The sequence below is a fragment of the Oreochromis niloticus genome, linkage group LG11 (genome assembly GCF_001858045.2).
Source record: "Oreochromis niloticus isolate F11D_XX linkage group LG11, O_niloticus_UMD_NMBU, whole genome shotgun sequence".
NCBI lineage: Eukaryota > Metazoa > Chordata > Actinopteri > Cichliformes > Cichlidae > Oreochromis > Oreochromis niloticus.
The window spans coordinates 29,528,213-29,555,614 of NC_031976.2; the positions used below are offsets into that span (position 1 = coordinate 29,528,213).

The 27,402-nt window shown below is 38.1% G+C and overlaps 1 protein-coding gene across 2 annotated transcripts; it reads left to right on the top strand.

Annotated features, from left to right (window-relative positions):
• Window positions 1-310: 310 nt before the first annotated feature.
• On the top strand, window positions 311-25,389 carry ndufaf6 (NADH:ubiquinone oxidoreductase complex assembly factor 6). 2 transcript variants are annotated; one of them, XM_019364806.2, is made up of 9 exons: window positions 311-577; window positions 2,502-2,605; window positions 2,857-2,979; window positions 3,208-3,264; window positions 3,607-3,709; window positions 4,698-4,831; window positions 14,364-14,465; window positions 19,030-19,086; window positions 24,519-25,389. In XM_019364806.2, the coding sequence occupies exons 2-9, from the start codon at window positions 2,585-2,587 to the stop codon at window positions 24,645-24,647; spliced, it is 726 nt and encodes a 241-aa protein (XP_019220351.1). In that variant the 5' UTR covers window positions 311-577; window positions 2,502-2,584; the 3' UTR covers window positions 24,648-25,389. The 2 variants fall into 2 exon arrangements, with proteins under 2 accessions (XP_019220351.1, XP_003456478.2); XM_003456430.5 differs by having other exon boundaries at window positions 312-577; window positions 2,502-2,601.
• The last annotated feature ends 2,013 nt before the right edge of the window (window positions 25,390-27,402 follow it).

A 27,402-nucleotide genomic window follows, 5' to 3' on the forward strand; every position in this document is an offset into this window, starting at 1 on the left:
ATGCAAGTTATTTCGGGTCTGTTTTGCAATATGTTTGTAAATCATTCAAAAACAAACAGAATCTCCCCTTATTTTTTACATCAACTATTTGTGGTAAACATGAGTATAGGATACCGGCTCTTATTTTGGCAGCAGGGTCATGCAATATCCGGTAGTGTTACCGGTAACTAAAATAAGTTCAATTAAATTTGGACTTTTATACTTAATTAACAAATTAGATGTATTTCTTAATATTTTATATTTCAAATATACAATGGAAATTGATTAACAACGCGGACACTGGCTATTTTATTGATAAATAAATAAATAAATAACTCCGCTGGTTCAAGGTAGTTGGGGAACTATTTTGATGTAACACAAGGTCGGGGTGCATGCTGAAGGGGAACATGGCAGCTGGTGTTAGTGTTAAACATGGATTATTATGCAGCAAAGCCCGGCTGATTTATGGTCTTCAGAGGAAAATATCACCTTATAGTGTTTGTATCCAGCGAGCAGCCGAAATACAGAGTGTGAGGGCATCAAGCAGCACGACGGGAGACTCGCAACACACTGAAAAGTACTGCCTGGATCTGGTTAGGTGGGTCTGATTGCTAGCAACACAAACTGGGTTAGTGGTTAATTAGCTAATCTGTGTTTATAGAAAGCAGATATAATCCGGTCACTTATAGCAAGAAACCTCGTCCTGTTATTGAAAAATAGAAGCAATATTATAAAAAGAAAACGTTAAGTTAAGTAAAGTTTTTTGGGGACACATCTCTATGCAAGACTTCTTTCAAATATCGCACACATACAGTTGTGATCACAAGTTTACATACACTAATTATACAAATGAATATCATTTGTATGTCATTTTAATGATTTCTTTAAATTGTTCTTCTTTCCAGGGTAGAATGATTATAGAGCATACATCTTTAATGATTTTAAAAAAGCAGAGATTGTGGTTGGTTTCTTGACACGAACCTGACTTTTAAACTTTTTCCATAAATTTTCAGTGGGGTTTATCCTTCCAAAACGAGTTTTGATGTGTGTTTGGGATAATCTCTCTCACTTCTCAGTCCATGTTGATATAGAGCTCTCTTTCCTGTGGACAGTGATGCTGATGCTCCAGCAGTTTATAGTTCATGGCAGGCTTGAGCCTTGGTGGCTAGTGGGTTTCTTGAACATACGTTAAGCAATTTCCTTTCGTATGAGGGCGACAGTTTAGGTCAGGGGTCCCCAACTCCAGGCCTCGAGGGCCGGTGTCCTGCAGTTTTTAGATGTGTCCGTGATCCAACACAGCTGATTCAAATGGCTAAATTACGTCCTCAACATGTCTTGCAGTTCTCCAGAGGCCTGGTAATGAACTAATCATTTGATTCAGGTGTGTTGACACAGGGTGAGATCTAAAACCTGCAGGACACCGGCCCTCGTGGCCTGGAGTTGGGGACCATTGGTTTAGGTCTTCTTCCAGACCTTGGCCAAGTGGTGACAAATCAGAATAACTTGTATTTTCATACATTTTTTGAGCCGATGAGCTTGGAATCTGCAGTTGTTTAGAAATTGCTCCAAGAGACCTTCCCAACCTGTGTAAATCTATACTTCTCCTTAGATTTGCACAGGATTCCTTGGACTTTCTGGTTCTCATTTTTGGTCAGTTCAATGAGGCCTGTAAAACAAAGCCTTTTTATGCTTGCAATGAGAAACTACCAGTTCTATTCTTTTATGAACTGATATGATCATAATTTAAATCATGATGTCTTCAGAAAATGAACTAAAATGGGAACAACAGCTGTACGAAGGTCACGAGGATCACATACCTCACCTTGTTGTATGTATATGATCATTGTTATTGTCTGTCACTAAGATTAAGCGAAATCTGCAGCGCTGACTTTCTTTTCTGTGTTATAAAGTTGATCTCTAATATTACAAAACAGAAAACAGACATATTGTGCCCTTATCCCCCACCCCCATATTAACATTGTCTACTCAAGCTCTTATATGGGAGCTTACAGATCAAATGTTTTAGAAAAAAAATAGTTTCAAAATACTATTATTTGGAGTATGGGTGGGTCACTGGAATTTTTTTTCTTAAACGGATACCTAACAAGTAAGACTTCCTAATGTTTTGGGATCCCGAACTGTTCCTTGGGATCCCTATTTGCAGGCAGTTTTGTTTAGTTTTTGTAAAACTGTCAGAAACTCACTGAGGTAATAAGCTCTTTCGGTTGTGTTTGATGTGAACTTATTTTTTGTTTGAACATATTTAAGATAATTGGTTTGTTTAATCCCCTATTTATTTATTCATTTATTTATTTATTTAAAGTGTTTGTTTTAAAATGTGGCTTTTGAAGAATCTTGTCAAACTTATGCCAAATTACAGCGTTGTCAAAAAAGGCTATACAGAAGTAGCAAGTTAATGGGACTATTTTGTTCTATGGGTATGAAAATGTTTTTGGATAAAACATGAAATCTTATCTCCTGCTTCCCGGCACCCCCATCAGCTCGTTCTCTCTCCTCCTCAGGTCCAGAGACTATGATGGTTTCCTGTCCTCTCTCCTCCTCCCAGAGAAGGCACGGCGCTCTTCTCTGGCTCTGAGGGCCTTTAATGTGGAGCTGGCACAGGCAGGTATTGGTACAATCAGGCTGAATGCAGAATGATTACTGATAATGCTGCTGTTTTTCTACTACTTGCGTCACTGCCGCTGCTGCTACTGTTATACCGCCACTATTCCTGACTATCCTGTATCCTGACTTTCCTCTTGTTTAAAAATAAAAAAGAAAGGAATTTTATGAAATCCTTGCAGTGGCTAATTTCAGATCCTTGTCCTTCTCAAACTGGCTCATCAACCATTTGTTTTGCTCGTGTTTCTCTACAAGGTGAAGGACTCTGTTTCCCAAAAGACCATTGGTTTGATGCGAATGCAGTTTTGGAAGACGGCTATAGAAGAAATCTACAGAGATGAGCCTCCGAACCAACCAGTCAGCACCGAGCTGTGGAGGGTAAATATTAGCTAGCAGAATACAAAGAATTATAAGGTGTATTTTCTTCATGTTAGCAATATGTAGCGGAAACACTGTCAGAATGTTGGATGTCTTATTTCAGTTTTAAATGTGCCATGCAATGTGTCGGTTTTCTGTGTTTCTGTCCCTCGGCTTCAATTAGCTGAGGGGCGCTAAGCCGAATCAGTGTTGCACCTCAGCTAATTAAGTCTGGATGGTGTTTTTCAGGCAGTGAGGACACATAAACTGACAAAGAGATGGCTGCTGAGGATCATAACAGAAAGAGTAAGACAAAATTAAGATGTTCATTAAATTCAAATTGCTGTAAGTTTAAATTGTGATATAATAAATGAAGCTGCTGATGAGTGAAACTGAACACGAATAACCGCTTAAATGTGACAATAAAAACTTGTCTTTGCATATATTTTCCTTTTTTCCTTTTTAATTTATTATTTTTGCTTTGTGGGTTACCTACAAGACCTGTCAGATGTTTGCATCCTGTGCCATTGGAGGTTAAATAATTCCTTATTTTAATGGAATTAAAAACTAAACTTGCCAGCTGCTATTTAGTGTAATTAAAAATGTAAAAAGTGACATTTCTGTTATTAAAACTTTCTGTTTTACCAGGAAAAGGACTTGGATGACAGAGCCTACAGGAACCTTCAGGAGCTGGAGGCGTATTCAGAGAACACACAGTCATCCTTGATGTACCTCCTGCTGGAGTGTTTAGGTAAGAAACTGTGTTGATAGCTAAAAGACTAACAGTACCAGTGGTTATACATTGAGGGGTGTCCTGAGTCCCTCCTAAAGACCTTTATCTGGGCATATCCATCCATATTTTATGGGTCATTATTGGCTGAAACAAATCCAGTCAAAATCCAGTAGTTTCTTTTTTTCAGCTCTGCTGTGTGTTGTCACTTCAGCGTGCCCGTGTGGCTGCAGGTTCCTTTAATCACAGCCGGATTCTGCACAGCAGCATTTCACTGGATATGAGAGTGAAAGTTAACAGAGTGTGAAAAGGGAAAAATTATCTGGTCACACCAGTGATTGTCTCTGCTCTGACAGCTGTGCCGGCCTAAGCCAGCTTTTCTAACCCTCTTAGCAAATTCACAAGTTTCATTTTAGCCAGCACAAATTCTCCTTTTCACCATTTAAGCTAATAAGTTTTCCATTGAAAAACTTAAATATAGGTCAAAATAAGTGGTCTGTTGTTCAATTTGTCTTCTTTCTGCATTCTGTATCCTGCCAAATATTGTTTCTGGTGTTTTGTGCTGGTGGAATCATCATTCTGTAATACCAGCAGACCCCTCCCTCTAACTGTGTCACATTGTGAGTCACATTCTTCTAGATGGTGAGAAGTAAATATGCCAGGAGGCTAGAAGAAGGCTGTGGCTATTACTCTAATGTGCCAAATACATATTTAATTAACATTGAAGTAAATCTATAGGTGTCAGATTGGATTATGAATTGGAGACATCCAAAATGAAAGGATTAGAATTGGGCCCCTCAAAATGAGAAAAGTTGTCCGTTTTAGATACTTTAATTTGTGTACTTTGGTGTTACGAAAAAAAATTAATGGTTTTGATCCACACAGCATTTTTTCTATTTTTAATTTCCAGAAGAAAAACATGGTTATGCCTCAAGTGAGGAGTGTGATTTACCTGTGAAAATGAATTATAGAAGGTGATGCCAAACTGTGTGGCTGTCTTTCTTTGCAGGTGTCAAAAATGTCCATGCAGACCACGCAGCGAGTCACATCGGTAAAGCTCAGGGAATCGTAACATGTCTGAGAGCGACTCCTTATCACAGCAGCCGACGGAAAGTCTACCTGCCCATGGACATCTGCATGTTGGTGAGTTGAACTTTTTCTTTGATTTCAGGCCTGAAGGAGCGATTTTCCCAAAACTTGGGTGAGGTTTGAGCTGCAGCTGTTGATGAAGGTGACACGTCTGATAAACTGTGGTTTTGTTGACCCAAATCAAACCCAGGAAATCAACAAATTCAGGACTTGAGCCAAATGATTTTTTTGGCATCATCATCAGCAGATTAATGTGCCTTTGTTATTTATTTATTGTGTTAAATTCATTTCTCAAAAGTCTTACCCCTGTGTTAACCTTAACTTTGCCTTACTCAGGCAACTAAATCAAGTCCCGTGAAAATCAGTTTATTTTGTGTGTATCCAAGCAGGATTTTTAAAATTTAGATTAACATCGCATCCAGTTTAGAAACCAATCATGGTCCAGTTTACACTAGAGTGATGTGAAAACTTGAAGCCTGAATTGCATACAAACTTTGCAAGGCTTTTTCAGAAGGCATGGATGTAATTTAAGCATTTCTAGCCTTGTAACAGAAACCTAAGAGTGCTTTCAGTGAAGGATCTTTTAAGTGCTACTTCATATTTAGCTGAGTCTGAATCTTCCTCACAAAAGTAACATAAGGCAATCCCACACATGCCAGCAAACATTTGACCGACTCATGGCATGACATGTTGTCAGGTGACGTTCTTGTTGGAACAGTATTGAAATTTTTGTCCACCATAAACCGAAAACAAAACAGTGAGGCATTGTTACACAACAACAATATGGCAAAACCCTCCTAGTTTGCATATTTGCACGCACAGCAGAAAACAAATGACACCTCAAACAATTTGCATCCACACGCTGAGCCATCTGTCACACACTCCGAACAACAACAACCCAGCGATGCAGAGGGAGCCAGGATGCGCTGGGGTGTATTTACTGTGCAGATGCGTTTGGACTGTTGAGTGTAGCGTGCAGGTGCTGCCTTTAAAATCTTCAGCTGCTGAAGACCTGAGGCCTTGTGAGAAAACCTACCTCATGTCATCTCCCTCTGCTGCCTTAAGAGGGCGCTGGTGGTGTGCTGTAATACTCTGCACATGTACACATGCACACTTCAGCTCATATTTTCCATGCAGGGTGACTTGCACATCACTAATGAACTAACAAAACGTTATAATGTAATGTTCCCTTAATTAGCAAACAGGAGTTGAATTTCTAGGACACAGCAGGCAGGCATGATGGAATAAATTGTCCCGATACTCGAACGATCACTCATGTTTAAAAAAGCACAAGGGGAGCAAGTTGAGGAGGGAAAAGGGGCTGATAAGTAGACTGAAGAGCCAATTTTGTTGAAACAGTCAATCAAATCACTGCAAAAAATCACAAGGGGATCTGATTATTTTTTTGATGCAACATTCATCTTTTGAATTACCATAAAATCTTTTCTTTTTTGTTTCTATTTACAAAGATTTGCCTGATTGAATTTAATTACATTTCAGTTCATATATCAGTCTTAAGATTTAATTAATTACCACAATATAATATTAAAACTTAATTGTTAACCTCTGCTTTTTTGGTTTTGCTGGATAGGAAGGATGGAGCACAAAAGCAGGACAAAAACTTTTATGTTATACCAAATTATATTGAAGAGCAACAGAAAATGCTTTTCCAACACAGCTCACTGGTTAAGCTGGATTTATAGTACTGTTAGAACAACACACCACAGCCTGATGAGAACCTTCGTAGTTAAGTCACACATTGCACTTACACAGGCTTTAATAACTCTGATTGGTCTTCATGGTTGTAATATGCCACATAAACACGGTTTATTGATTGACACAGGGATAATGTTTCTGTTCAACTAAGTCTAATGGGCTGTAATTGTATCTAATTTGTTCAAATTGCTGTTACAATAGCTGCTGTTCTTCCCCCAAAATATTTTTAGAGCTCTGACTATCCGTGTGTAGGTTCCAGTGGATCTAAGAGGTCTGCTCTCTTTTACTGCGTTTTAGTTTTAAATAAATATTTCATATTTATTTGCTTGTTAAATTATTAGGTTAGATGAGGTAACAACCCTGTTTCCAGGTCCAATCACCTGGATTAGTTAGAAACCAACAGTGTATGCTACAGCTGATGGGCTCGCGTTGTTCTCCAATGACTCTTTGGCCAAATAAGATTTCAGGGTCGGCATGAAGCTTAGGATCAAAACTTTTTCACAGCAAGTAATCCAAACCACACAGCAGCATATTAATGACTTCCTTTGTGTTATGGATGGGCTAATTTCACAAGCTCTGGCATTTATCTTTGCCTGCTGAGCATCCTTATGTATATTTATGGAGGAAAATTTAACCTTCATCCTAGAGCTTCGCTGTGCTAATGTACTAGTCTAAAAAACACTTTGTAGCTACCCACAAGATGGCACATTGTTATGTCAGCCAACTGCAGTGACTCTCCAAATGTCATTGGTAATTAGGTTTTAGTCTTTAACATGTCCAAAGTTATAATTGTGGTGTCACAGTCTTCACAGTCTTGTGAAAATGAGAACCAAAACTGAATTCACCCCATACTTCAGAAACTTGTAAAGCCACCACTAGTAGTATCATTTTCAGTATGACTTTATCAGCATCTCAAATCATTGTTGAGGAATTTGTTTGCAGCATTATTTCAGTTCATTGAGGTTTGCACATTTCTGTTCACAGCTCTTTTGAGGTCCTGTTACAGCATTTCAGTCTGACTGTAGAGTTCTTTGGTATACAGAGCAGTTCAGTCAACCCATAATGCAGTAAACCCAAATCATCACACCTCCACCGCCGTGCTTGACAGCTGCTATGGGGTGTTTGTGCTGATGTATCATTAACTGAGGCCTGCAGAGATGTAGCTCTTGAGTTTTTTGCAGTTTCTTTCACTGAGCAGTCAGACCTTGCAGTGAATTTGCTGGGGCGTCCTCTCCTTGGCATTGTGTTAACACATACCTGAATGTGCCAAACTGGCAAACTGCCCAAACATCTGCCTTTTATACAGGTGCCCACACTTACTGATTATCAATTAAGTGCATGTGACTAACAGCACCTGTCACTTACTCTCTTAACTCCCTTGGAAGCTGTGTGAATGTACTTAAGTTTTTTACCCCACTGCGGAGATTCCTGAATAAAATATTTTTTTCACATGACTGTAGGCATGTCATCTTTAGCTGTCACCTAGCTAGCTAATTTGCTGTTAACATCTGAATCGCCTCGATCTCATAAAACCTTTTTTTTCTCAGACAACTGGAATGATTAATACTCGGTACTTTATCCGATACTTCATCCACTACATAGATCATTTTATTGGTTTGCACTTAATTGGGATCCGGGAGTCCGATTCTATCCAATCTTTTAAATCACGGTTAAAAACCTATTTGTTTAATCTCGCCTTTCCTGCTTGTTAATGCTCGCACCTGACTCTTAGACTTACTCTATTTTTCTTTATACATATTTTTTATGGTTTGTGCTTTTACTATGTTTTTACTTGATATGCATTTTATACTACCCCTGTGTATTAGTGGCATTGACCTGTGAGTATATTTGATACTTTGCTGAGGCCTTATAATACTCATGTTACTTCTCTGTCTCTTATGTTAAGCACTTTGGTATACCGCTGGTTTTTAAATGTGCTCTATAAATAAAGATTGTTGTTGTTGTTGTTGTTGTTGTTGTTGTTGAAAGAATTTGGACTGTTTTTAACATTTGGGCCAACAAGCCCACAGTTGCCTAAGGAGCTGTGGTTCAGATTGTCCACAAATTGTAAGGTTGGTGGTTTGATTCCCAGACAGCATGTCACATTACCTTTGGGCTTGGTTAAATCCTCCCTCAAAAATAAAAACTTGATGTGTGTCATCTTTATGTGATGACGAAAGCACCTTGTTAAGTACAAAATGAAAATACTATGCGTGTGGATGACTGTTACTTGAACCGTAAAAGGCTGTGAATTGCCTGGGTTTGTAAAAGAACTATTTACATGCAGGATTACTAGAATATACAGTCTGAACAGTGAGCGTTTTCTCTCATCTTTTATTCATTAACACTGACTGACGTCTTGCAGTTTATTTCATTGTGAGCTCCATTCAGTACTGTCACACTCTGACAGGGAGTGACGCGCATCAAAATCTGCAGGATTTAAATGTAATCCCACTCACTTGTTGCACAAGGTCACAGTGTATTTAGTTTCATTGAAATAAATTTAATAGTATGCACAAATGTTAATTGTATTTTATACACCTGTCAACTTAAAGAAGATTTAGTTGCAGGAGGCTGTTCAGTGCCCTTTTGTGGAATTTCAATCACCATCACTCACTGTAGTAAACACCGTGATTGGTACAACACATAGAAAGCCCGATGTTTATAAAGGGCAGAAACAAATGGATGCAGTAATCATCTATTCTATTTTATGCTACTTATGTGGTGGATGTTTTAATTAAATGAAGTACAGATTATTCAGAGTGATTGTTTTGCACTGATGGAGTGGAAAGTAATTTAAAAGAGGATATAGGGTTGTAAAAGTTGCTAAACTGATTTTTGAAAAGCGCTGTTAGCGGTATTTTTAACTTTCCAATATATAAAAGTGTTCTGCTTTGCTTCTAGTAGCCTCTGGACTTCTGCAGAACTGCAAAGGATGGTAAGGTTGTTTGGTTCCAGGTGCTCTACCTCAGTGCGTAGTCTGCTCCCAAAACAGCACCAACAGTATGCAACGTTAGCGCCTCATTATTTCAAATCACAGAGTCCAAAACCAATGTGTGTCCATCTTTTTATATACAGTCTGTGGTCACATGCAAACATGAACAGGATTCTGAGCGCAGGCCATTTAATGACCATAGTTGTCTTTAAAAGCGGAGGTTTTGTGGATGTTATACAGGAAGCCTTTTGTTGTTCCTTGATATTCTTATATTGGAGCCTTTAGTAGCATGAAAACGGTATTAAATGACATTCTTGTTTTAGAAGCATAGTGAGTGTGAGTGCATCGAACAGTCCACTTAAAAATACAGCAAAAAACTGGCATAAGATAAGCTTCTAACATTTTCTGAAATTGGCACAAAGGACTTTCAGAATAGCAACAGCTTTAACAGACTGGATTGTTCCATCCTTTTGTTAAATGAGGCACATGAAATATTGATTCAAATTATGCTGGCAGTGGAGATATTATCACCTTTGTGCTCTTATTCCATTTGGCACCATAAATAACACTTGAACCTACAAGCTGCGGCACAGCTTTTGTAGGTTGTTTGCAGTCATTCTTCACTCTGCTCAATATCTTTCTGCCTCTGTCGAAGTTCTGATATTACATTCATAAATATTATGTTGTGAGTGCAAAAATAACAAATCCAAACACAGGACCAAATTGCTTTGTCTGGATTTTGTCTCCGGACTTTTCTCACTCACACAGTGTAACAGCTGGGCAGTGTGGGTACACAATTTGTGTGACTTCTATGTTTCATTGATGCTTGAACTCTTAAAATGACTGAGAAAAAGGTAGAAATTACACACCTGATAATAGGCAGACACTGCAGATAGTCTGGTTAGAGGTAATTGCATGGTCAGGAACCCCTCATCATCTTTCCTGGAAATAATCTCTCATATTCAACGTCACTTTTATTATTGCCTTCCACTTTTTTTTTCCTTTTTCTTCTTTTTTTCCATTATTTTCCCGCAAAAGCTCATCCTTCACAACTCACCCCCCACCCCCCCAACTGGCCTGTTATTTTGGTCCCATATTAAAGAAAGAGATGAGGTCAGACCTAGAGCTGACAGTCTCAGTTTAGTCCCTACTATCTGCTTGTCTGAGATGTAAAGACAATATATGCGATGTATCAGTGAAGATATCCATTTGCTAAATTATGATTCCTGCTACTCAAATATTTTAAAGTAATCCGGAATATCATATATAGGGCTAACAATACTTACTAATTACTATTAATCTAACAGTCATTCATTGTATGTGGTGAATATGCTAATAAAAGCTTATGATAGCTGATTTTGTCAAATGTCTGGTTTTTATCTGAGCAAAATGAATCTCCTCATGTGTCCAAAAACAAACCTGTCTTGATTCAAAAAGATGCTGATTACAACAAATGACAATTTAACTAATGATACAGTGCGTCTCCATTTGCCAACTCAGGCCAGCTTGTAAATTGTTTCATGGTTAATATAAATGTTATTGTTACATTCTTGTACTGTATAATTATGCAACATTATACAGGAAAGCCCATCATTTATTGAAGAGAGATTTACACCACCACAACAGATTTTAAATAAAACAATCAAGATTTAAATGAAGAGAAGACAGATATACCCTCACTGGTCATGTTATTAAGTACTGTTGAGTAGCTTGGTAACACAAATATCTATTCAGCCAATTGGATCGCAGCAGCCCAATGGAAGTGGAAGGAAGGTGATTTAAATGACTTTGAACGGGGTGTGGTTGTTGGTGCCAGGTCTGAGTCTCCAGGGTTTACAGAGCGGTCTAAAGAAGAGAAAATACCTAGTGAGTGGCAGTTTTAGTAGATTTTAAAATCGTTGTTTGGTGTGATGAGTTTCAATTCAGATGTTAAGGTCAGAATTTTTTAGTAAAACAAAATAAAAGCTTAGATCAATCCTGCCTCGTATCAACACTTTAGGCTGATCGCTACAGTTCGTGTCCCCTAATACTAATACTAACTGATTTATCTTCTGATTGCTGCTTACAGCAGGGTAATGTGCAAGGTCTTAAACTTGTTTCTTGGACATGACAATGAATCAGACGGCTCACAGAGTCACCAGATCTCAATCCAGTAGATCAGCGTATGATGTGGTGGTCAGGAGGTTCAAATAGTGGATGTCATGTCAATGTGGACCAGAATCTCTGGGGAATGTTTCCAGGACCTTGTTGAATCTGTGCCGTGAAGAATTAAGGAAGTTCTGAAGACAAAGGAGGTCCAACCTAGATGTGATTTACATGGAGTCCTGAAAGATTTCAATGTATGGTCAATGCCGTATTTGGTTAAAATCCTTAAAAAAAACCTGACAGTCTACACTTCAGTTAAATCTTAAGTACATTATTTTAGGTGGCGTACAGATGCAGTATTACAAAAGACCAAAAATTTGGTCCGGTTTCAGAAAAATTACATGCTATGTGCTGAAAGTTGAGAACTTTTAATCAGACGACCATGTGGTCCGAAGGCAGTTTGTTTCTTTCTGTGTCGGTCGATTGGCAAATATGAAAAACAAATCTTTATTTGATGACATTTTTTTTTAAGCTTTTCGTGGCTTTCTGGGCTTTTTTTTTTTTTCTTTTTTCATTGCTTTGAATTATTGTGACATATTTCAATGTAATTTTGTTGGTACACAGCAAAACTTTCATAGTTTGTTTTGTTCTCTCCAAAGTCCCAGTAGCTATCAGACGTCCAAAACAGTTGCCTATCATGTTTACAGAGACAGTTATTTTCTGTGTCTCCCAAAAGCTCATTTAGCACTTCCTCAAGTTTTCTTCAAGTTTAATTTATTAATTTCAATTCAAAAACCCTTTAACACCTCAGTATATTTTTTTCAGGTACAAAAAGAATATATCATTGTTACCAACCAAACATACGAGTCTTGAGATATTCATTAAATAATCACACAAGAATATAAAGATGTTACAGACAAAGAGAATTAATCTTTGTTAATGTTATGCTGTTTGTAGGTAATAATTTTTCTAAATTCTGCTGTAAATATCACTTTTGTTCCTTTTTATATCTCAGCTATAAGATACCTGCAAATGGTCATGCATGTAATATTTTATTTTATTTTTTTATTCTGCATGGAGGAAAAGTGCTCATTGGTGCAGAGGAATCAATGCTTCCAGTTTATGTGAAATAAATAGAACAGGCGTTTGCTGCTTTAATGATCCATGTAAACTGCAGGATGTCAATAATGGACACCAGCCATTGATTTGTCTCTTCTTAGTGGCCTTGACTTGCTGTCACATCATTATGTGTGGCCACATATGCAGACGCACCAGTGGGAGTTGTATTAATACCACATCATCCAACAAGTTGAAAGAACTTATTAAAACGCGAAATGTCTGCAGGTCTGGAAAAGCACAAAATTTAGTCCCTTGCATATGAATTAAAGTCTTGAATAAAATTTCAATCTTAGCTCATGAATGTGTTTTCCAACTTGGAATAGGCTCAGCATTCCTGCTAGACTTTCAACATCAAGAGGAATACTAGTAGACAGTAAATGTGGGATTGTAACAGTGGATTATGTTCACTACTTTTCTGTTGAGTTTCACACACAGTCTCTAGTGTCGCTGGATAGGTGGGAGGTATTCTGAAAATCATCAGTTAAAATGACCTGTTGTTATCTTGTTAGCTTGTTGTGCTTATCTGGATCCAGGGTAATACATTTATGGGAAAATAGGAATTAGTCTGGGATTGAATTGGTTGTTCTGATATGCATTTCTGCATATACACTTTATTATTTTTTTTCTACCAGTGCCCTGTTTTTGTTTTTCGTTTTGTTTTGTTTTGTTTTGTTTTGTTTTGTTTTTTTAAAGGGGGGGTAGGGGCGGGGGGTGTTAAACTGCATTTTGTGTGACGTTACTTAATGCAATAAACACCAATAACTGAAGTGTTTGCCACTTTTTAATAGATTGCAAAGGATTTGATGCTTACATTATGCTAATTTAAAAAAAATGTATATTGTCATTGAATTGTAAATAATTCAGTTCAATTAAATTCAAGTGCTTTATCTTCCAGGGTAAAAATCATCACACCGGCTCTGTGAGCAAGTGCTTGGTAAATGGCGGGAATGACGAATCCCCTGTTAACAGGAACAGACCTCCGTCAGGCGCAGCTGGTTCTAAGACATTCTTATCAACAAAAGACTAGTATAAATTGCCATGGTTTTTAACAGGGTAACTACTTATTTATACGAAATGAAATTTAATACCGTTTTCATGCTACTAAAGGCTCCAATATAAGAATATCAAGGAGCAACAAAAGACAGCTATGGTCATTAAATGGCCTGTACTCAGTATCCTGTTCATGTTTGCATGTGACCACAGACTGTATATAAAAAGATGGTGACACATTGGTTTTGGACTCTGTGATTTGAAATGATGAGGCGCTAATGTTGTACAATGTTGGTGCTGTTTGGGAGCAGACTACGCACTGAGGCAAGGCACCTGGAACCAAACATAAAATTAACATCCTTTGCAGTTCTGCAGAAGTCCAGAGGCTACTAGAGGCAAAGCAGAGCATTTTTATATATTGGCAATTTTAAAAAAAAGTAATGTAAACACTGCTGCAGTGTGTATTATTTATTTTATTTTTTTTTTTAAAGTATTCAAGTCTGGGGGTGGTATCCCCCCACAGCACAATGTCACATTTCATTGCCAGAGCTCCAGGAGCCAACTCGGTGCTTTTAAACTTTCTTTTTCAACATATTAAAGAGAAGACTCTGCTCGTGTGGGAAGTGGAGCTAAAATGGATACAGCTGAACTGCAGAGATAGTTTTTGTTGTTAAATTGAAACAACAGCTGTGAAATGAATGCACAAACATCACCGTTTTTTGTTATTGTGTGTCTCTCCAGCACGGAGCTTCTCAGGAGGATTTCATCCGCGGCAGCCGGGAGCAGAACATTCGGGATGTTGTGTATGACATCGCCAGTCAGGCTCATGTGCACCTGCAACATGTAAGTACTTCACCTACACAATAAGGTCTACATTGCATGCACATGCACGTGGCTTATTCCTGTATAGAAGTTTCACATGGCAAAAACATGTTCTTTGTAGTGCTACTTTTATATATGATTCATTAGTTTATGAAACGTGTCTTCTGGGATTTACATATGCGTCGACATGTACTCAGTTGGTGCAGGCTTTAGACCAAAGTAAGGGACAACAGATCAAAGAAAAGCTCTGAGAATAATTAACTCAACACTCAGCACCATATCCCATCTGAAACAAGTGCCACAAGGCTGCAGGTGTATGAAACAACATAAAGTGCATAGCAAATTACCTTTTTTCAATTTCTCCTGAGAGGTAAGGAATGAGAGCAAGAGAGCACATTAGATGAGTAAGCACCCTTGTGTGGTTTTTGAAGTTTGAGTGGGAGTTTGAGGGCTAGTTGGTGCTCATTTGAGAATGTCGTACCATAGAGGAAGAGTTTTAAACCTGAACAAGAGAATTTGATATTTTCTCATCATCCAGCCACTCTGTGACTGCCTTGCTTTTGCTTAAAGCTCATTGGCAATTATTGTTAATTTCAGGAACTGGTCACGAAAACAAACAAAAACAGGAGACCTAATTTCCCAATGCGTTAGATATATAGGCCTAAAAAGAGGTCATTGACCCCCCCCTGGGAATCTGTGGTGACTAGAAAAATGTGTATTTCCTGACAGGTCGGTAGGTAGTTGCTGGAGGTGAAATCAGTCACTAAGAGGGCTTTACACCAAAAACATCATTGTGAATGCTTTGATTGCTAGTAGGTTGCTGATAGTTTGCATGAAAGACACCAACTTGTCTGCAAACATTTGCCAACTATGGAGCGAACAGTAGTGAAACCCGAGTAAGTTCGAAGCAGTCAGGAAATGGAGAATATCTCCTTTCAAAATAAAAGTTGCGCTTTTTGATACATAACTATTGCGGTAGTAAAGCGCAACACAGTTTCAGTACCAGTTCGCAAGTAGTTGGCAGTTGTTTGCACTGCAGAATACAGGCAACCACAGCAATGTGATAGGCATATATAGAATAGAATAGAATAGAATAGAATAGAATTCAACTTAATTGTCATTGCACATGTCACAAGTACAAGGCAACGAAATGCAGTTTGCATCCATCCAGAAGTGCTTTAGCCATGATATAGATATATTACAAAATATATATTAGCAATAATATAGATATATAGATATATTACAGAATTGGGTCTGTTATAGGTATGAGGGTACAAAATATGGGTCTACTATGGGTATGTTACAATGTTTGCGACAATTTCCCGTAGTGACTGGAACCATGAGTGTATATTTTATATACATTCATGTATATAAAATTACATTTTTTTTCCCCCCTAGCAACCCATTGAATGTCTGTGGGTCTGTAAGGCTGTGTGACTGGGGCTTAAAACAGCTGACCGCAGTAGCTTTTAGAAATATTCTAATATTCTAGCGGTTACAGAGAGTATTTTAAGTTGCATAATAAAAACATTTGGATCTTTCACAAACAAATTCCACACAACATATGCACTGTTATGTCGGCTAAACATGCCTTTTGAACTCCAAACTGTGTTTAACTTCAAACAAAAACAACATACAATTTGTTGGTCTTTACCTCTGTCATTGTGTTGCTCTTCCTCTAATTTGTCAGTGTTGTCCAGCATGTTGCCCTGATGAGTACTGAATATATTCAGGTGACAAATCAACATGAACCATCGAAGTACAGTTCAGTTGAGTTACAGTTAAAAAGAGAGATGGATATTTTTTTCATATGTTCAGTCAGCACTGCACATGAATAGCTATGCTGGATTGCATTCTTATAAACTACATGTTTGTGTTCACCCAGTGCAAATGGAAGCTCACTTTAGTAGTTTTTTGGATAATAGTGGTGCTCAGGGGCACAGGGGAAATAATCAGGCTTTGTAAACCTGTTAGTAGGAGACACTCGTCTTTCAGTGTGGTATTTCTACAGTATAGAACAAAACCAGGCTGATCTTTTAACACACTCAGGATTTCCACAAAGGCTTTGAATTCAGCAGCAGCATCACATCGAGGCTGGCCAAGCTCGATATATATTTTTGCCTAATGCCTCTGCAGCACCTGTTGATTCAAATTATGACTCGTTTCAGAGACGAGATGAAGTCAAATTCTCCTCCGCATTACTGTGTTTTATAACACTCTTGAACACCTCTTAATCCACTCAAAACAGCATGAACAAAAAGCTGTGCTATTTTTAAAATGTAAATGAACACAAGTGACACATAATGCTTTGACATGCTGTGATGTGCGTCTTGCAAATGTTTACACCCAGAGTATGGTGGGTAATTGAAAATGTCCTGGAAATGTCTTGAGTTTGAGTATTGTCTAACTAATGTAGCTCTAATTAGTCGGGAGATTTATTAACCTCCACTTTCATGCCTCATTGATTTTTGTACTTTCGGAGGCTTTTTCATTAAGCGGCTTCCCAAACATTCATCAGCATTTACTTTTTTAATTTGAGCCTTTTTTATACCAATTAGGATTGTGGCCAACAGTTAAAGGACATGTGATATTACAGTGTAAACAATAAAATGTAAATGATTTCTCTGCCATGAATAGATGTAATGTTATTTACTTTCCTATTGTGGCTATACCCATTAACCACAGAGCCAGTATACACAAATTATGCAAGTACTGAGCCTGTGTGTGTTTGTGTGTGTGTGTGGTATGTTTACATATGTTTGTGGGGATCAAATGCCCCCATTTTGAAGGCATTTTTAAGAGTCATGTGGTTTTAGTGTCAGGATTACAATAAGTTAGGGTTAGGCATTCATTTCTGATGGTTAGGGTAAGCGGCTAGGGAAAGCATTATGTCAATAAGATGCCCCCACAAAAATATGAGTGTGTGTGTCTGTAAGTTGTTTTTTTTTTTTGTTTTGTTTTTAATGATTAAAATAAATGCATATTTAAAATGATTAAAACAACTGAAAAATTTAATCCAGACAAAATGTTACATGTTAATTGTCATAATGTCAGTTTTTCTAAATGACTCCTAATGGTTTTTTCATTCACAGTGTGCTTAAAGTCACAGTCATTTCTACAGACACCTTTCTAGGTTTAAAAGAAGTGGTACTCTTCCTAGACTGTGGGTCATTGAAACAAGATTAATCTGTCCTTGATGTGTTTCTTTTCAAGACTGACTTCTCAATGGGTCTTAATTCTTATTTACAGTACTGGTGTAGCAACACCAGTGATAGGAACACTTACTGAGAGCCAGATGAACAACTACATTATTGTTTTTTTGGTTTTAAAATCTCTTTAATGCCACTTTAAATTAAATATAAGACCAAACTTGAATCAAAAAATTAATTCATTAAAAGGATAAAAAGCAAACTATTCTCTTTACAAGTCAATATTTTTATATAATCTCAAAATTAACATTAAGGAATAATTTAAAAAATGGTTGGGGTTTAAAAATGCTGTGCATTTGTTATGGTGAAACACCTTCTGTATTTTCATATTACTATTTCTTTGACTTACAAGTAAGTTGGCTAGTAAGGTCTCGTACTTCATCAGCGTATTCTAAGCCTTGCTGGATCTAAGTGTCGGGTACTTTCCTGTATTAAGATGTTGTTAAGCTTGACCTGCAGCTTTTAAGTTAGCCAGTGTTTCTTATCTGCTTATTGTTACTGTTAAGAATCAACTGCATGAAAATTGGGTAGCCCAAGATGGAGCAATAAGTCTAGCCAAGCCACTTAAAAATTGATTGAAAATTAAGAGAGGTTTGATTAAGTCTGCAAAAAGTATTCAGCCTCCCTAAACGCCCAGTAGGAGTCATGCTGCTCTGCAAGAACATTGATGACATGTCAAAGCATAAGATACAACTAGGCCCCATCGCTTTTGACTTCCACTTGTCCAGTATCAAATTTTTAAAAGATACACTGCATACCATCGATATGGTGTCTGAGCTGACATCCACTCTCCTGAGAAACCATGAAAAACAAATTACCACCAAAATAATGCATACATGTTCATCTTTGCTCATTGTAAGAGTCTCTACTGTCATTTTTGGTTACTGTGTAGTGTACCACAAACTTCATCCATCTAAATCGAATATGTCAGACTTACTTTTGAAAATTAAAGAGAAGCCAACAACCAGGGTGAAAATTGCAGTAGTCACCTAGATCATAAAAAAGTGATTTGATTGACGTCTCAGTGCAGCAAGTGTAGTTTATGAGCTGCCAGTGTGTCAGTATGTTCACTTGCTCCTTTGTACAACAACAGAAGCACAAAAATGTGTAAGTTGTGTCCATAAGAGAACAAAAAAAGACCTGAGTTCTTCACTGTAACCAGCCGTCCCACAGCTTCAGGTATGTGCTGTGTGACGGCAGACAAACATGAGATGTAACCATTTCCTGTTGTTTCTGTGTGGGTGAAAGATCTTTAGAAAAGCAACCCTAAAAGGCCGGTGTGGGCGCGTTTTAAAATATTTGGTGTGGGTGAGTGTAGATAATTTTTTTTTTTTTCCTCTCCATTTCATTTCTGTTTATTGTGCTCTCTCCTTCAGGCACGATCCTTTAGCCATAATGTTCCAGCAGCTGCCGCTCCAGCCTTCCTCCCCACTGTAAGTCAAATAATGTGGTCATGGTTTGCTCTTTGACAATTTGATGCTGACATTTCTCTGTATGCCTTCTGAACTGCTTCATATAAAATCGCTCTATATTTATTTTGGAGAAAAATTGATCTGAATGTCAAATATGCCAAAAAAAAATGTCTTAAAGTGACTCAAAGCTTTAATTAACCTCCCATGAAAAGCTTTTAAGAACTGAGACCATCAATTTATTCTAGTGGATTCCTCTTTTTGTTCAGAAAGACTACCAGAAAAACAGACTTCCACTGAGGCCAAGGCAAAGCGAGTTTTCAGGCTTCTGTTGCACCCAAACACATTATTCTCATCACTTCTTATCAAGAGTTAAATTGACTTTTCAAACACCCCTTTAGGCTTGAAAATTACAGCTCTATATCTGTAAGATTTATTTTGGGGGGCTAAAATAAGATAATGAAATTGGAAATCCACATCACCTCTCTTGGATATTAATGAGGTATCTAGTATCCAGAATATTAACAGCAGTGTTCAGTGCAGTTCAGTCAGTGCACCTCCAACACCTCCAGCACCATGACCTCAATTATGGACATAAAGTTGTATTTAGTTGAGCTTCTGCATTGGATTATGTTATATTTCCCAGTTGATTTCCCACTTTTCTCTCTTTAGGACAGATCACATACGGAAGTTTAAAAATGTTTTGAAGTCTTGCCTATTAACTAAAAATGAATGCAAGTCCTGGTTTGTAAGAAGCAATAGCAGTTTAGGCCTTCTGACAAACGAGGATCCGCCGAGAGGCGATAGATCACAGAACTGATTAAGTTGCGAGAAATGTTTTTAAAAAAAAAAGCATGATGGCGTTCTGCTTAAAGAAGAAAACATTTAAAATTAGGGCACAAAAATATGTCTCTCTCTAGTTTTCCCAGCTGTTACATGCGATATATCTGAAAGCTCAACTTTTAAATTTTGGAAAAGCCTAAACTTTTTTTAATTTGCATATTTTAAAAATCTGTTAACTTTTATGTAACGCTACATTAGAAATCGTGGCGATTAAGAAAACATATATTATTCAGTGGGAGAAGAAACCACATAAATGGTAAACCCACTGTGCCAATGAGCTGCCGTGCCCAAAGATGAGTTTGAGAAAACTTGATTTTAACTGTGCAGTCTTACAATCTGCAGATACACCGATCAGGTACAACATTATGACTACTGAAAGGTGAAGTGAATGACAATGATCATCTCTGTCAAGTGAACATTTTGTCCTGAACGTTGATGTGTTAGAAGCAGGAATATATGGGTAAGTGTAAGGATTTGAGCAAATTTGGCAAGGGCCAAATTGTGCTGGCTAGACGGCTGGGTCAGAGCATCTCGAAAACTGTGGCTCTTGTGGGATCTTCCCAGTGTGCAGATCTCATTGATGCATGCAGGGGAAAAAAAGCAGGTCTGATCCAATAGACGAGCTACAGTAGCTCAAATTGCATAAATAGTAAATGGTAGCTCTGATAGAAAGGTGTCAGAGTACATATTGCATCGCAGTTTTATTGCGTGTTGAGCTGCATAGCTGCAGACCAGTCAGGGTGCCCATGCTGACCCCCCATCCTTCACTGAAAGCGCCAACCCTTTCATAGAAACAGTGTTCCCTGATGGCTTTGGCCTCTGTCAGCAGGATAATGCATCCTGCACAACTATGAGTTTCAGGTGTTAGGACTTGGGCTCCCAGATCTCCAAATCTCAATCCAATCGAGCATCTCTGGGATATAATGGACAAACAAATGCGATCTACGGAGGCTATTCACAATTTACAGGACTTCAAGGGTCTGCTGCTAACCTTTTGGTGCCAGATACCACAGCACACCTTCAGGGGTGAAGAGGAGTCCATGCCTCACCGCGTCAGGGCTATGTTTTGGCAGCAGAAGGGGAACCAACTTAGTATTAGGCAGGTGGTCCTAATGTAATGCCTGATCATTGTGTACCATATACAGGGAAGAGTGAAAACAACCCTTCAGATTGGCTGTCAATTGGGGAAAAACAACAAGTGGTGGTTACATTGGCCACTGGGCCTGGCAGTGAGCAATCATTGCTTATGGCCAAAAAACTCAGTTTAGGTCATTTATACTGAATGTCCTTTCTCAAGATGCCTCAGGATGTTACTCATCATTTGCAGTTTGAGCCGAGGAGGGAAAATTGATGGCACACAATGTTAAAAACAAAAACATGAGCATGCTCATCATTGCACTGCTGACCTTATTTGTTGCTTCTGGACTTGGGCACTGTGGATTCATCAAAAAACTATTTGGACAGTGACTTGTAGCTACACAGGCAGCTCTTATCACCAGCAGTGATCCTCAGCATGAAAGCTGGGTGAGTTTGACACAGAAGTTGATAGATGAAACTTGAGGCCAATGTTTGAATCACAGATTCAGCGTGATTCAAATATTCCAATGATTCAAGTCCCGCGAGGTTTTAATCACAGATGGTAGTTTAGAAATTCACTTTTAGAACAAACAAGTATGCAACAAAGTGTTTTTCTCATGATTCAGATAAAAGTTGTAGTCAAAGTTGAGTGTCCACAAGAAAGACTGTGATTAAGCTGCCTGCTTTGTTTTTGTTGTTTTTTTAAGGGTTTTGTGTTTGTGTTGAGTCCTTTGCTGTGTTTTCAAAGAGGTGAAAAAGGGTTTTGATCTGTTATTTGTAGTCTATCTCAAAAAAATTTAATATCTTGAAAAAGTTCATTTTTAATATTTAATTCAAAAAGTAAACTGTCAAATTCTATATTTATGACATGTAAAGTGAAAATTTCAAGCCTTTTTGTTAGAACTATTTAAACAGTGTGAATACACACAACCACAATCACGGGGATGACACTGACCTGACAGTTGTCCAGATGACAATCATCAGCATCTTTCACAACGAGGGTAAGTCACAGAAAGTTCTGAAAAGGCTGGCTTTTCAAGTGCTGTATGAAAGCAAGGTAATGGAAAATCGACTGGAAGGTAAAACTTTGTCAGAAACAGGGAAGGGTGCACAAGCAACAGGGATCACTTCATCCTTGAGAGATGTCAAGAAAAGTCAATACCAGCTTTACAAGAAATGGACTGAGGCTGGTGTCGGTGCATCGAGAGCCACAATGCTTCAGGAAAGGAGCCACAACTGTCACATTCCTATTATCAGCCCACTCCTGAATGAGAGAGGACAGACGCGTCATACCTGGGCTAAGGAGAAGAAGAACTGGACTGGTGCTCAATGGTCCAAAGTAGCCATCTACCAGGAGATTCTAGAGCACTTCATGCTTTCATCTGCTGAAAAGCTTTATGAAGATGCATAATCCTTTTCCAGCAGGACATAACACCTACCAACAGTGTCAAAAATACTACCAAAGGGTTTGCTAAGCATGCGGTTACTGTGCTTCAGTGTTCCAGCCAACTCTCCTGACATCAACCCTATAGAACATTTAAGGAAGATGAGAAACAGCTGAAACTGATATCAAGTCAAGCTGGGCTTCAGTAACAAATCAACAATAACTTTAAGTTGATCACCTCCATGACGCATCACTGCAGTAAATTGTGATAAAGGAGCCTCAACCAAATGTTTTTTTTAAAAAAAGCTTGAGGTGTTTCACTTTGTGTGTTGTGGATATAGAAAATGTAAAAGTTTACCTTTTTGACATAAATGATTTAAAAATGTATATATTTTTTTCATAGTCAAGTTAGTTGAGATGCACTAGTACTCTAGTGTACTGAATTTAAAGTAATAAGTGTTTGGTACCATGAGAATGAAGCACAGTATGAAAAATCAAAGCAATCTGCTCTATTATCCTCCAAATATGTTGGACTGTTGCCCACAAAAACCTAACAACTTATGGAATCGAGACCTGTTTTTAATTATTGATATCATTATGTTGCTGCTACATGCATAAAATCTGAACAATACATCATCAAATATCTGCCAACTCAGGATGTATCTTGTGTTTTCAGAGTAGATGTATTCAGATGAAAATGTAAAGAACTTGCACTAAGTGCTGTGTAAGCAAACTGCAGCTCATCTCTCTGGAGTCACCACCTGAAAGACTTAAGAGAAATCCACAGGTTTGCAAATACTGATGATGCTGTGACTTTGATACATAAATTTAGTTTTATCCCAAAGAAATCTTGAGTTTTCAATTAAACAAAACTGTAAAAAAAATCCGCTTTTTAAATAAAATTAAAAAAAAAATAAAATGAGGGATAAAATGAAACTGCATCATTATATGACTGAAGCTGATTTTTTTTTTTTTTTTTTTAAAAAGGATGTTTCTAAAATTTTATTAATAGCATTACTAAAATGTGAGTACCTGGAAATTTTTACTCTACAACACTGAAGTGATGTAATTCACAGAAGGGTTAGTCAATGCTTCCCAGTAGCTAAAAATGCAGCACTGCTTTTATCTCACAAGTGGTTCCTAAAAGGATTACGCTGTTTTAAGCTGACTGTTTATGCCTGCATGCAGAAGCTGTTTTCTGATTCTAAAACAATGATTTCAGGTTATAATGATGCTGATGTACTGACCTGCATCTACTGCAGCACAGAGCTGAAAAGCTCTCCAACTCGGCAGTTTGCAGCAAAAATCACTCTGCTCTCCTGAATGTAGACTATGATGTTCACGCTGCGGTGGACTTGTATTATTTGTCCATATGCATGTGCTTGATACTTTCCAGCTCAGTGTTCTTGCCCGCACAAGAAAGCCGCGCTGACAATTTGATTTAAATGAACCGCAGGCTCGGATGAGTCATGTGAAACAGCAGGGTAAAAACAGAGTGGTCCTAGTGAAGCCTGAGGGACATGAAACGCACAAACTTGCCACTTAGGTTCTTTTATATTAACACATGAGTCGTTTATTTAAACCTTACAGTTGAGAGGGTACCTTTTAGAGCTGAGGACAAATGCCATAGCAATATGAATGCAAAGTTCTTTATGACCTTGATCACTCGGATTTCTAAGAGAGGTAAAATGCTCTTATCTAATATAGTCATGCAGATGGTTTTAGAATCATTTGGTGAAAATTTGGTTTGTTTTCCTGCTTTAGTCAAGCTGCAATTTTGTCCTCTATACCCAAATATAAAACCATAAAAATAGCATTTGTAAGACTCAGTAGTGTACATCTGTGGCCACAGTCAAATGTTGGCTAGTTTCAGGTTTCTGACTCACCTCCATTTTGCTCAGTGACTCACAGGATATGGAGGGGCAAAAAAAAGACATGGCCAGTGGTGTATGTGTTTACTTATTTCTACAGCAATTGCAGTTAAAAACTTGTTCAAGTACCTGAACCAACAACTAAACCATGTTATGAAGTTCTGAGTCATATCCATATGAACAATATCTGTAGGAGGATGAGTCGGTGTTTACACTGGAGCTTGTTAGGTCAAACCTGTTGAAGTCTAAACCAAACTCTCCTGTGGTGATGTGTGCTTCAGGTGGTGTTGGAGGACTATCTTCACAGAGTGAGGAGGGTGGATTTTGATGTTTTCCACAAGAGTCTACAGAACAGAAATCCCCTTCTCCCAATCCAGCTGTACATCCGCTCCTGGAAGAAGACTTATTGACTTCAGTTCTCTTCTTCCTTCAGCCTTTTTAAGGACTGCTGCAGGAAATGAAGTTCAGGGGATTTATCTCACCACTACCACCAAAAACCACAAACCATACCAGACCAAGTCTGTGGCTCCCACAACAGCTTTTGTCTTTAAAATATTTGTTTAATCCACAAGTTCACTGGAGGTGTCCTGCCATGCTGATCAGAAAATGCTTGTGTAATGTTTTATTCACAATGTATGAAAACTTTGACCAGATGTCTTCTCGTGGCTTACAGAAAAATCCTGACTAATTGCAAATTGGGTCATATTGTTGTTGTTGTTGTTGTTGTTGGGTTTTTTTTGTGTTTTGTTTTTTTTCACTCGTCATTTCTGTCACAAACTTATAAGTTGAGACCTGTGGGATGTCAGAAGTCACTTCTGCCGAGCTGGACTTGTTGTTTGTAATAACTCTCTTCCTACAGTAAAATCAATTTCTATTTTTAGTCACACATAAAAAAAAAATTACATCTATGTAGCTTTTTAGTGTTATTTCAAGGTGTCTATTTGATGAATACTACGCTGCTACTGTGCTGTTGTTGTGGACATGTTGACTGAAACATGAAACACTGAGGTATGACTTCAAGCTTTAGCTTCTGAGATCTGTGAAAATAGTGGGTGATAAAACCGGAGCAGTCAGGTGGGTTGGAAACAAACCTCTAGGTGAATATTTTAATAAGAACACTTTGATATAAAACTGTCTGCAGGTACTCTCAAACATTAGTGACCAACATCATGCTTCCCCAGGAACACAATACATGTAGCAGACATATGGTGTTAATTCTGTTGTGAACTGTTACCGATATGATTTCTACTGTATGTGAAATTGACAGGAGCCTGAGGGACAGACCACGGGACAGTTACATAAAAAAAATAAAAATAAATAAATAAATAAAAAGAAACTGTGGAATGTTTTTGTTTTGTCCGTGTTTCCCTATGATTCTCTTTTCTCTCCTGTTCTGCTCTTACAAATGCGGAGTGCTTTCTCATAGGAGCTGGGGTCTTCAACTTGCAGTATAAAACTTGGGGTAACTGATGAATTGGAGCTGTAAGTAATGCCTGCATGACTACATTAACACGTGGATGCTTCTCAGTAAAAGTCTACCAGACCAGGGTTGGGCAATTAATGTTCTCAAGAGCTTGCATAGGAAAGTGGGACTGTTGTGAAGGGCCACACCAACAGGCTTATGAAGAGAGAAAAAGAATATGAGCAAAACTGAGTTAAGCTTGTTGATGTGGCCCTCCAGAACAGTCCTAGTTTCTTCTTTGACAGTACAGCTGTGGACTCATCATCACAGGAATGTCATGGTAATTTGGGGCTTTTAATTTTTTTAACTGTTCTTTTCCCAGGGCAAAATGATTGTACAGCATACTAAAAACAAGATTTGGGTGCACAAGCTTTGGCAGCATAAAAGGATGTTTGACAGCTCTCGCTACATTCACCAACTTGGGGAGGTCTCTTCGAGCCATTTTTAAACAGCTGCAGATTTCAAGTTTATCTGCTCAAACAAGTGCAATTTATTCAGATGAGTCACAACTTTGCCAAGGTTTCTGAAGAAAACCCAAACCGTAACCCTCAGATTGGTTAGGATTTTCAGAAAAAAACCCAGTAATAGCAAAGGTTAAAGTCTGTCATGAGCTGGAAGTTGGAACACCAGCGTCATTGTCCACAGTAAAGCGAGTTTTATGTCGCCATGGACTGAGAGGATGCCAAAAAAGAAAGAGGCTTCAAGGTCCATAATCAACACCTTCAAGCTTGAAATTTACAGCTGCCTGCCAACCAAAAGTTTTATGATCAGATGAGACAAAGATTGAGCTGTTTGGTCACAAAAAAAGGTAAGGTGGAAAGGTGAGGCTTTCAAAACCTAAAATGCATGGTGGTGGTAACATCATGCGCTGGTGCTGTTTGCTGCCAGTGGATGGAATAATGAAGAAGGAAGACTACTTCCAAATTCTTCAACTTCAACTGAAATCAACAGCTATATGGTTGGGACACCCACTTGAACACCCACCAGGATATCCAGCCAGCATTATGCCATAAGGCTGTTGATAGCTCCAAAAGCATCTGGTTGAGGTGTAGCTTTCAAGTGCATTGAACTAAATGTTGGGGGGGATCTATAATTTTGACCCTATGTTGATTAGAGAAAATCAGATATAATTCAAATTTGTTCACCCAATATTTTTTTTAATGATTAGACAAGTTTTATAATGATTCCAGTATAGAAAAAGAACACTTCAAAAATCATTAAAAGCTTGAAATTACCATGACATTCATGCCCATAAAGCATGTGAGCATATGAAAACTTTTGACCTTAACTGTATGTTTCTTATTGTCTTACCTACAAATATATTCACTCTTCTGCAACTGTGTCAGTTCAGCTTACTGCAAAGGGACCTTTGACACACACTAAACTCTTATACCAGCCTATAGTACATTAGACTCTTTTGTTAGCTCAAAGATCTGTGTTTTAATGCTGTTGTTTGTCAGCTGTGATGTCAAAGCATCAGAGTTTCATATGGGCAGAGTGAGTATTCTGGTCATAGTTCACTTATAAAATCCTGAGCAGCTGTCAGCCGAACACACATTGGACCACAGTAGATGAGATTGTAGCAGAAAAACTCCATTAAGCCGACTTCACACAACACTCGTCAACCTTTCACCTTTTGTCATTTTTTTTTTTTTTGTGGTCATTTTGAAGTTAGATGAAAGTTTACTGCCAACAAGTCCTGT